At 49.6% G+C, this 11,515-nt stretch overlaps 1 protein-coding gene across 1 annotated transcript; it reads left to right on the top strand.

Annotated features, from left to right (window-relative positions):
- The first annotated feature begins 903 nt into the window (after positions 1 to 903).
- AP2M1 (adaptor related protein complex 2 subunit mu 1) lies at positions 904 to 10,382 on the top strand. Its single transcript, XM_079101138.1, has 11 exons — positions 904 to 1,045; positions 2,979 to 3,095; positions 4,947 to 5,212; positions 6,257 to 6,339; positions 6,930 to 7,065; positions 7,165 to 7,306; positions 7,774 to 7,893; positions 7,993 to 8,128; positions 8,232 to 8,329; positions 8,815 to 8,926; positions 9,774 to 10,382. Exons 2-11 carry the CDS (start codon positions 3,022 to 3,024, stop codon positions 9,906 to 9,908), a joined length of 1,302 nt encoding a protein of 433 aa, XP_078957264.1. The 5' UTR covers positions 904 to 1,045; positions 2,979 to 3,021; the 3' UTR covers positions 9,909 to 10,382.
- Positions 10,383 to 11,515: the final 1,133 nt, after the last annotated feature.

Raw genomic sequence — 11,515 nt, 5'->3', positions numbered from 1 at the left:
TGAAATCTGCATGCACCAAACACCCCCACCCTTATTTAGACTTGTCCCACCACCCCCACCAAAGCCTTTAAAAGGAGCTGGGTCCTTAACGATTAAAGAAAAGCTATCTTCTGGGAAAAAGTGGGAATTATAATTCAGATGAGAGAGAGAGGAGCAAACCGATTTTCTCCAGATCCCGCAAGAACTAGGCAGGTCTTTCAGATTCCGTGGTTGACTCTGCCTTCCCTCATGTCAGATGCGCATATTAGTTCTGTTCATCAGGGAATTCTGAATCCCACGTCCAACTAAGTACATTACCAGCAATTTTTTAAAGAAACTGTTGCCTGCCACTAGAAAGTACACACGTAGCTGAAGAGGGCAGTGATACATGAAAAGTTTTCGCTAGTTTCTTCTAAAATTTGCCTCCTCTCGGTTCCTCTTTTTGAGTCTTGATCCCCAGGAAAAGGCTCATAACTGGAACGAGTAAGACAAAAGTATGGGAGAATCACAGGTGGTGTTGAAAAGCAGTAAATTCAGCACTGACACTTCTGCCAAGTTGTGTGTTTGTGTATAAACTGAGGACAGTTAGTCCTAGACTCTGGAAACAGAAAAGGCCAATTCGAAGTAACAGACTGGCTTCAACAAACGGCAGTAATCCTCTGAGGCTCTCCGGAAATACCGAAATAGGAACAGTAGAAAGTGAAAAGACTACACTTCCCGGGATACTCAGTAAGGAAAGGGAGAGGGAGGAGCGGCGTGTGCTGAACTGTGTATTCTGGGAAGGGCCCGCCTAATCCTCGAAGGCGGGGGCGTTCTCTCGAAGGCAGTCGGTAGTTGTAGTTTTCCTAGCCTGGGGCGTCCGGAGCAGTCCGCGAGAAGATCGAGGGGCCTGACGGGATTTGTAGTCGGCGCGGGAGGCGGGCGCGCAGGCGCAGCTGGAGCCGGGGCGGGGCCGCGGCACTGCGGTGAAAGCCGAGGCAGCGGGCAGGCGAGCAGGGGGGCGGGCGGACATCTTGGGATCCGGAGAGTGGCTGGGCCGGCGGAGCGGGGGGCCCGCAGACGCCAGGTGAGCTGGGGATTTGATCTTATGGGGTGGGGAGGATTCCGTGGGTCGCCTGCCACGCTGCCCAGCCTTGCCTTTGCCTGCACTGCACTAGGTAAAAAGCTGCCCACACCCGGGAGTGACCTCAGCCTTCAGACCCGGGAGGGAGCTGACGGCGGGGCGGGGGTGCTCGGGGTGCGGTTGCAGGACGGGCGGGGAGCCGCGCCCTACACCTGACCCGTCGGGCGCCTCTCATGAAAGAGAGACGGACCGGAATCTTCCCAGAGCAGGGAAGCCGCGCGGCGCCCCCTTGATAGGATGGTGACCCCCACCCCCCACCCTCCAACACACACATCAGCCCTCGGCGCAGGGACAATTCCTCCATCTCCCAAGACAGTGACACCCCTTTGTGCCGCCTTCTTGGACGATGACAAGTCTCAGACAGTGACACCCCGCGGCTCTTTTTCCTCAGACCTGTGACAGCCCCCGCACCCTTGGCACCATCTCTTCCCATGATGTCTCCTTCCCCAGCGAACAGACCAACACCCGCTCATGCCTCTGTAAGCCCAGAGCAGACCCGGACTCTCCAGTTTTCCCGTATTTGCCACTGTCAGTCTCTCCCTGCGGGTTTTTCCTCCTCAAAGCCCTGACCTTTGCCATATACCAATGTCTTCTTTAGGGGCTCCACCAGCCCTGTTTGCATCTGTGAGGTTCACCTGAGTATACTGCTGACGGTTCCCTTAACTCAATATTAGGTTCCTGTCCAGAATCCATCTCTAGCTGTCCGGTGCACAGAACTTCCTACCACTTGACTTGGTTCTTTGCCCAGGGCTCTACCTGTATTTTGCATTTCCTCTCCCAGTTTCTTTGGGACCAAGGGATGGAAATGTGTTCACCACTTGAGAGACTTATCACTAGTCTGGGTAATGGTGACAGAGTAAAAGGCTTTATTTTCCAGTTTTAGAAAAGTCTGCTGAGCTTCCCCCTGTGAAATTAATACCAGGGCTAATCCAGGAAATCTAGAACCAAATTAACCCTTTTTCTCAGTCTAAATTAGTTTAACCCAAATAATTTATATATATGCATAATAATTCTCACATCCCTGCCCCTTGCTTATAAGCACTCAGGCCAAAAGTCAGTTACTTGGTGGGTCTAGAATCACAGTTTCAGCTGGAAGGATCTATTAATTTTATGAATCTGCACATACACATCCTCATTTTTATTGCACTCTAGAGCTTTTCCAAAGCGGGTGGTGGTCAGAAATAACTGTAACAAGCAGCCTGAGTCATTGAAGTTGGTTTGCTAGTGCTGGGACCTTTTTTCTCTGCTTCTTTGCCTGCTTATCTGACTGCCTGGAGAGATGTGCCTGCTTTGGTCACACTCTTGGGTTCACATCAGAGCCTAAGGCCTCCCTTCCTTCCCCACCCCCACCCCCACACCCTTTCCTGGAATGTGTAGACTTCTGGAGATTCAGGCCTTGCTGCCTTCTTAGAAGGGTAATGGAGTCTGAGAGACTGGGTGCTCTAAAGGTTGTGCCTGGGGGCGCCAGGCCTGAGCCAGCTGGAGTAATTTCTACCGCCATTCCTGCAGCCGCAGGCAGGCCTTCTCAGTGACTCACTGGCTAGAGCCTGAGTCTGCACAGAAGTGGGCTGAAAAGAATCCTTGCTGAGCTCAGCGCTGTGAAGAGAGGGTGGGGGTGACTCTCTGGCTCAGCCCCAAAAAAGGGAGGGTCAGAATGGCCTTAGAATCCTGAGCCCTCGTCTGTTTCTTCCATCCAGTGTGGAATAAACAGGAACTAGAGCCTGGCTGAGGGGAGGGGCTTGCCTGCAAGGGCTGCAGGGTCACTTGGTAGAGGGTCAAGTCAGGAAAAAAGCAAGCCAGTGACCTGTACAGCCCCACAGGGGACATTGGCAAGAGTTCTGAAGACTTCCCTTACCCCACCCCCGCCTGTCCTTAGGTCAGTTCTCAAAGCGATGGGCCGAGGAGACTGAGCTGCCGCCATGATTGGAGGCTTATTCATCTATAATCACAAGGGGGAGGTGCTCATCTCCCGGGTCTACCGAGATGATATCGGGTGAGTCCCCTGGCTAAGCCAGCTGTGTCCCCACCACCCCAGCCCCTCAACCCCAGCATGCAGGACCAGGTCTTATCCCAACAGGCTTGACTTGGGCCACCCCCACCCCTTGCTGCATCCTGGAAGCTCAGCTAATACAGCCTGGTTCCCATTAGGTCTGGTGGTATTGACCTAGCAGCCTGTTTTCTGGCTGCTAGGCAGGACCTGTGGAATGGGGTGGGGGCAGGTAACATCTTTAAGGACTCTGCCCTTCCTGCCCCCAGGGTCCCTTAGTTAGAGTTCTGGTTGCTGAAGATGAGTGTTTTGCCTAGACAGGTCAATTCCTCCTTTCAGGAGAAGGGAGATATGTCTTCAGTGGGTGGAGTTAGTGCCAGGCTTGAGGTGCTAATCTAAATCTTGCTCTTAAAGCCCTTTTCACATTGAGAGAGAGCCTTCATTAGATTCTTTTGAAAGTCTCTCCAGGCAGTGGAATCCTTTCCTACTCCCTTTCTCAGGAGGAGTTGGGCTGCTGACTCAGCTATTTTTACTTCCTCTGGGCCATTCCTGGGAGAGGAGGTGAACATGCTTGAGGCACTCTCTGGGTCACTGAGGAAGAGGCAGGGAGGCCATGCTCCTAGGACAGTTCCCTGTTCTGGTTCCCCAGACTTTAACAAGGAGCCACAGCCTGACTTCTCATTCTGCCCCACCCTGCATGTCTTCTTTCAGACAGAGACTCAGCAGCTCTAATGAGATTGTGCTCCTCTGGTTCCTGCTACCCTGTTTTTCTTCCTCAAAGAGCTTGAGATAAAGTCAAGCTCACAAAATGGGCCTATTGCAGTACGCCAGATTCTTGGCTTCTCTGTTGATGGGCTGGCTTGGCCGGGTTTTTGTGGCTGTCTATTGGTTTGGTGGCATGGTTGAGCTATACTTATGGCAATGCCTGGCCTGCCTGAACCTGGCTGGCTACACCCACCATGCCCCTCCTGCCCTTGTGGTCCTGATTAAGTCAAGGCCAGGTCACATGCCACCTTGCATGCCTTGCTATGCTTTACACCCTTGCCTGTCTTGTCTGCTTCTACCTCATGGTGTGTGCTGCCCTCCCTGGTGTGTCATGTGTCTAACCCTCTCTCTCGTTGCTGTCACTCTCCTCTTCTGGCTGGCGTCATTTCTCTCATCCCATCTCATTGGCTGCCGTAGCAATAGGTAAGCGGCCTATCAAGCTGCTGCCCAGGTACAGGCGGGTGGGGGGGCCCTACCCCCCATCGTTTTCTTCCCTTCATCCTTTTTCATTCCCTGAACTTGCTCTGGAATTGTATACTGGACAAGAATGAGTGGCACAGCTCCATTGCCTTTTGATACTTCTTTCCCAGTAGATAAGAGCTTTCTCTGAAGTCAAACTGGCCTTGTCCAACTTCTGGAGGAGTCTGTCTTCTCCGTCAGCAGGCTCACTAGTGGGAGACTGGAGAGGAAGCAAGATCTTTTCCTATTCTGGGCCTGGAGCTTACTGGGAAGGTGGTAGAGAGTTGGTAGTTGAGTATAGCTGGAAATTGGGGCCAGGCCTGGGAGTGAAAAACATACCTCTCTAAACTTGATGAATCTTAACTTTATTGAGATTACATCTGTCTTCCTGCCATTGCCACTTGACTTCCCTCTTTCTCATGGCTTTCAGACACTAACCCAACCCAGACCCTCCTGCCATGGCCCCACTGGGAGCCATGAGAAGGGAACTACCGTAGTGGTTTAGACCTTGACTTTAGCACATATGTCATATTTCAGCAGTGTGGAGGGTGGGACTTTTAACAGCTATGGTTGATCCCCATGGGGTGGGGTCTGCCTGGGTGCTGAGAGGCTCTCTGTACCCTTTTCCCTTAGGAGGAATGCAGTGGATGCCTTTCGAGTCAATGTTATCCACGCGCGGCAGCAGGTTCGCAGCCCTGTTACCAACATCGCTCGCACCAGCTTCTTCCATGTTAAGCGTTCCAACATCTGGCTGGCAGCTGTTACCAAGCAAAATGTCAACGCTGCCATGGTCTTCGAATTCCTCTATAAGATGTGTGACGTAATGGCTGCTTACTTTGGCAAGATCAGTGAAGAAAACATCAAGAACAATTTTGTGCTCATATATGAGCTGCTAGATGGTAAGGTTGGGGGAGTAGTGGGCCTTGAGTGGGGATGAACCTAACTGGGTGTGGCCTAGAGGCTGGAGCAGATCTGAAGCCCAGGTGTACTCTGAACTTTGTTTCCTGTATACCTGATATCTCAGGCTAGGATCTCTATGCCCTTGAAAAGCCAATTCAAATCCAGACCTAAAGGCTGTTCTGAAGTGGAACACAGAAATAGGCCAGCAGGTGGGGGCAGGGAAGTTTTGGTTTTTCATAGAGCTAGGAACCTGACAGGTTTGGTGACTGAGCCTCCAATATTCATCCTCTCTTCTTTGTGACTTGGGCCTTTGTTCACTGTCCTCCTGGCTTTCCATCTCAACAGCTACTTGAGAGCATGGGGGAGGGTGAGATTTAACAAGTCCCTTGGAGTACCCTGTTACCATGTTCCCCTGCAGGGTATGATAAGTAAGTTTTTCCACCTTCCACATTCTCAGCATCTGATTTCTAGAGAAAATGGGGTTCAGAGTTTCTTGACCTCTCACCCACTAACCATGTGACTCTTCTCTGAGACTTCTCTGTTTGAAAAAAATTAAACATTTTGTTTTTTGTTTTATTTTTTGTGGTGGTACTGGGGATTAAACCGGGGGGCACTCTATTACTGAGCTATACCCCTAATTCATTTGTTTGCTTATTGTACTGGGTATTGAACTAGGGCCTGGCATATGCTGGGCAAGTGCTTTATCATTGAGCTACATCCTCAGTACCCCCCCCCCCCACCCGCCAGCCCTTTTTATTTTTTGACAGGTTCTCATTAAGTTCAGAGACTGACCTTGGACTTATGATCCTCCTGTCTCAGCCTCCTGAGTTGCTGAGATTATAGACATGAACTACTGTGCCCAGCTTATTTGATTTTTTTATGAAGTACAAATCACAGTAAATGCTGCAAAGGTGGAAGACTTTGTGCAGTGATTCCACATAGTCTTAGTGAACTGTGCTAACCAGACATGCTGAGGTCAGGGGGACTGGAATGAAAGAGCCTACAGGTTTGTCCAGGGCCTAATGGTTCCCTTCCTTTTGCAGAGATTCTGGACTTTGGCTACCCACAGAACTCAGAGACAGGTGCATTGAAAACCTTCATCACACAGCAGGGCATCAAGAGTCAGGTACTTGAATTGTACAGCCCATAGGCAGGGTGGAGCCCAACTTCCCTTCTACCCAGCTGGTCCTTAGCCTTGTCCAAGCTGACTCATGGGCCCATCCTTGACTGGAAGTGCCAGCCTGAGTCTCCTGCAATGGCAGCAGGCCTGTTTTGCCTTGTGTGGCCCTGCCACCCCAGGGGCAGCTGATTCACCATCTCTTACTGAAAATACAGCTCAGGCAGTTTGTTCTGTGCTGGGGGTAGGGGGTGTGGGCTGCTCTGGAGACCTGGTGTTCTTCAGGAGAAGAGCACTTGGGCTCTCCTGTGGGATCCAAACCTCATAGCCTTCTCCTCCTTCCCTGCCTCCCCTATGGCTTCCTGTGGGAACTTTGTTGGCCCCGTGTCCTCCAGCATCAGGTAAGTTGCTCCCTTGGCTTCTGCCCTCATGGATTTACTCTGTTTTCTCTAGGTCCTTCCCCATGGAGATTGTGGGAGAGAATGGGTTACAGGGAGAGGACTAAAAGGGAGGTGGGGTGAGGGTTAAGTGGGAAGAAAGAGAATGATTGAAAAGGGAGAAGAGCAAAGCCATTGCTGTTTGTCTTTACCCCCATGTAGACAAAAGAAGAACAGTCCCAGATCACCAGCCAGGTGACTGGGCAGATTGGCTGGCGACGGGAGGGCATCAAATATCGCCGGAATGAACTCTTCCTGGATGTTCTGGAGAGTGTGAACCTGCTCATGTCCCCACAGGGTGAGGACCCTCTTGTGATGAAGCCACAGCGGGGCCAGGGAAGAATCCTGAGCTTGCCTGCTTGACTCAGCTATTCCCATTTATCTGTTCTATCACCAGGGCAGGTGCTGAGTGCCCACGTATCAGGCCGGGTGGTAATGAAGAGCTACCTGAGTGGCATGCCCGAGTGCAAGTTTGGGATGAATGACAAGATTGTCATTGAAAAGCAGGGCAAAGGCACAGCCGATGAAACAAGCAAGAGGTGCCTGAGTCAGGGGAGCTGGAGGGAAAGGGTAGTGGGACTTGTAGGGTTCACTGGGGCTTGGTGAACCACAGGTTCCTTCTGGACTACATTTCTGCTGTAACTGCAAACTCTCTTAAGTGTATGCTTAGCTGATTGCTCCTGACATCAGTGATTAGTGATGAGGGGTTGATATTCGCCTATTATTCTTAGAGGGCAGGCTCGTTATTTGGCCCCTAGGACCAAGGCCTCATCTGTACATACTGACAGTTGCTGCCCAGTGTGCCAGAAACACCCACATCCCACGCAACAGGGTTCTAAAGTTATGATGAGCTTGCAAAGCTCCCTCTCATTCCAAACTCTGGGACAGGGACCCCTGAGTCAGAAAACTGCATGCTGAGACTGTAATGTCAGTCTGGGATAGTAAGATTGCCCAGCCTGACACCTGCTGCTCCTCCTGTACCAAGCTCTTCTGCTTTTGCTTGCAGCGGGAAGCAATCAATTGCCATTGATGACTGCACCTTCCACCAGTGTGTGCGACTCAGCAAGTTTGACTCTGAACGCAGCATCAGCTTCATTCCACCAGATGGAGAGTTTGAGCTCATGAGGTGCCATTGGGCAGTGAGGAGGCAGGGGGTGTTGCTGGCTAGAGGTGGGAAGGGAGTGGAACAGGCTTTCATTGCCAACCTCACCTTCCAATCCTAAAGGTATCGCACCACCAAGGACATCATCCTTCCTTTTCGGGTGATTCCCCTTGTGCGGGAAGTGGGACGCACAAAATTGGAGGTCAAGGTGGTGATCAAGTCCAACTTTAAGCCCTCGCTGCTGGCCCAGAAGATTGAGGTGAAAACAAGGGGCTTGGGGAGGAAAAAGAATTTGTCTGCAGAAATAAAGGTAGCTGATGTCAGGACTTGACAGAGCTCCCTGACAGGTGTGTCACTTCTAGGTGAGGATTCCAACCCCCCTGAACACAAGTGGGGTGCAGGTGATCTGCATGAAGGGGAAGGCCAAGTACAAGGCCAGTGAGAACGCCATTGTATGGAAGTGAGTGTTTCCTTCAGGAGGCCACAGCTGCACTCTAGATGCCATAGTGTATCTTAAGTTTCACCTTTTGTCCTATCCATTGTGGGTTGTGGAGTGGGAGGAGAAAGGGTGCCTTTTTCTCCAGGAGCCTCTGCTTATGCTGTCAGCTCTTCCACTTGTGTGTGTGCGCCTGCCTGTACTTGGGTTCTTGTATGCATCTTTTTTTCAAGAGATTTTAGCATTTCTCAGTTGCCTTAGTAATGTCTGTAAACAGACAGACACAGCAAGGGGTAACTTGCCCCTCAGCAGAAAATGCAAGCTGGAATGCTAAAGGAATAACAGACCCAAGGTTCCACAGCAAGTGGTTATCAGGGTCCTGACCACTGTTCCTTGTCCTGGCACCTCCCACAAGCTCCTGGCTTTCACCCAGTTTTACATGGCAGCCCCCTTTGAAATGCCTCCAAGCTATCATGGGTACTTGCTGCCCATTGTTCCTGTGTTCCCAGGATCAAGCGCATGGCAGGCATGAAGGAATCACAGATCAGCGCAGAGATTGAGCTTCTGCCCACCAACGACAAGAAGAAATGGGCTCGACCCCCTATTTCCATGAACTTTGAGGTATGGCAGAGGAGGGGTCTAGCACCATGGTAGGATGTGCTGGGAAAGATGAGAAAGATGATTCAGATGTACCTCTGTACCTTAGAGATGAGAAAACAGACCTACAGGGAAGAAGTGACTTTTCTTCTCCCTTTAAGAATCTTAGTAGAAATTGTTATTCACACTGAGAAAAATCTTTGACTTCTCTTAGTGTGTTGCAAAACAGTTCTTTGGAAAAGTTTAGATTGTTTAAGTGCCAGGTAAGAGCTGGGTGCTATGGTGCATGCCTGTAATCCCAGTGACTCAGGAGAATCCCAAATTCAAAGCAACCTTCATCAACTTAGCCAGACACTGTCTCAAAATAAAAAAGTAAAAAGGACTGGACTTGTTTCTCAGTGGTCTAGCACCCCTGGGTTCAGTCCCCCCTACCAAAAAATATAAATTAAAATTTTTTTAAAAAAATGTGAATTCAGGTAAGACAGCAAATTGCCTCACAGGATAATGAGCTGACTTTGCTTTGTGTGTGTTAGACATATAATTTTCTCCACCTTATTTTTCAAGTCCATAATATTGAGCAGGATAAGTATGTTCTAATGCAGTTCTTTGGTTGCTGCCTCCTCCTTATTAAGGGAATTGATTCAAGTTATCACAGGCAACAGCTGACTCAACCCAAATTATTTCTAGTTACTCTTGGATATGCTTTCTTTAGTAACGTCTTAGAGGGCTCCCCACCACCCCCATCTTCTTTCAGGACCCCAGCCATTCAGCCATCTATAGTAGAGATGAGATAGGGCAGAGCTACTGAACTTCTCAGAGAAGAACTGTGAGAGAAAGGCCACATTCCTAACTGGAACTATTCCCTGCCCAGGTGCCATTTGCGCCCTCTGGCCTCAAGGTGCGCTACCTGAAGGTGTTTGAACCGAAGCTGAACTACAGCGACCACGATGTCATCAAATGGGTGCGCTACATTGGCCGCAGCGGCATTTATGAAACCCGCTGCTAGCTGCCCAGTGGCAGTTAGCCCACCTCCCTACCCACCCTCTTCCGCAGGTCCAGGTGCCCCCAGCCACCACACATCAGTGTCTCCTCCCTCCTGCTTTGCTGCCTTCCCTTTGCAACCAGCCCCTGAGTCTAGGTCTGAACCAACTGCATCACAAGTGGGACTGGTGGAGCAGTCCCTGGGCTCCCTGGGAAGGGTGGTTTCTGGGACTCCTGCTCTTCCCAATTCATCTGTCTGTCCTGGCCTAGTGCCAGGCTGAGTTCTGTGACCAAAGCCAGATGGGCCCCATTCTTCCCCACCCCTGTGGCCACACCTCTGGAGTGGGAGGGTTGGCTGCCCCTCACCTCAGAGTTCCCCCAAAGGCCAGTAACAGATCCCCAATCCTCAGTCCCTATTCTGCTTTGGGATAGTGTGAGCTTCATTTTGTACAAGTGTGACTTCGTCCAGTTATAAACCCAATAAACTCTGTAGAGCGGAGTTGTTGGCTAAGTGTTAATGTGGGAGCTACAGGGGAAAGGGAACTACTAGGACTTCCCACATTTTCTTATTCTACCTGTTTTGAGTAGAATTTTCTATTCTGAATACTCTCAAGGTTCTTTCCTTGTTACAGTTGCGAGCGAGTCCCCTCCAGGCCTTCCCAGCCTTATCCTCTTGAGTGTTGGCCCAGGTCTCCTGGCTCCTCTAAGAAGCAAAGGACTCAAGGCTAAGCACCTGGCCCCAGGGTAGTAGATTCATTTGGTCTTGCAGCCATTCTGAAAAACTGACTTCTTATTCCATCCTTTTTCTATTTAGCCAAGCTTTATGAATCTTGGTCGGGTGACCAGAAGAAAGGTTTTATTTTCCCCATACCTCTTAGAAAACTTCTGGATACCTCCACCCCTCCACAGAAAAAATGTGGTGAGCTGGTCCCTGAGAGGAATGTCCTATATCCTGCCAGTATGCTGGGGCTGATTAAAAGCAGATTTGCCCTCTCTAGTTTTTTTCTTGCTTGACTTCAGTTTTTTGAAACTTCAAATTTATTGAGAGAAAATGTCAAACAGAAGTAGAATAATGTAATGAACCCACTGTAATGACTCATCACCCAGCTTCAGCAATGATGGCCAGTTCCTTGATATATTCAACGTGTGTTCACTTAACCCAGATATCCTATAAAATTTTCTGCAACTTGTATCCAGTTAGGATCAGTTGTGGTTGGTTGAAACATCTTGTCTTAAAATCCACAAATTTCCCCTCAGTTCTTACAATTTTGTTGAAGACCTGGAATTCTCTAGTTTCCCCATTAGAATTTGCATACTCCCCCCCAGGATGTCACTTAACATATTCCTCTTTATCTATATTTTCTATAATATGGTTATTAGAAGGAGAGTTACCATAGCTTTTTAAACCTTTAAATATCGGGAATGGTTCCTCACTGTGGCCATACTTAATCCAAAAAGATGAATGGATAAACATGTAATTGTAGGTGCCAATTTTATTGCCAAGTTGGAAGATTATTTATCTAAAATACCAAACAGTAGTGTCATGTAAGGGCAGAGCCCTAACTTCTACCTGAGGGAATCTTATGAAGAAAATAGCCTTTTACTGACATTGAGATTCATGGTGCAGGGAAG

Source organism: Sciurus vulgaris (assembly GCF_902686455.1).
Source record: "Sciurus vulgaris genome assembly, chromosome: 10".
Classification (NCBI taxonomy): Eukaryota; Metazoa; Chordata; class Mammalia; order Rodentia; family Sciuridae; genus Sciurus; species Sciurus vulgaris.
Note: the sequence above shows the minus strand (reverse complement) of the source record. Positions and strands in the feature narration are given on the sequence as shown.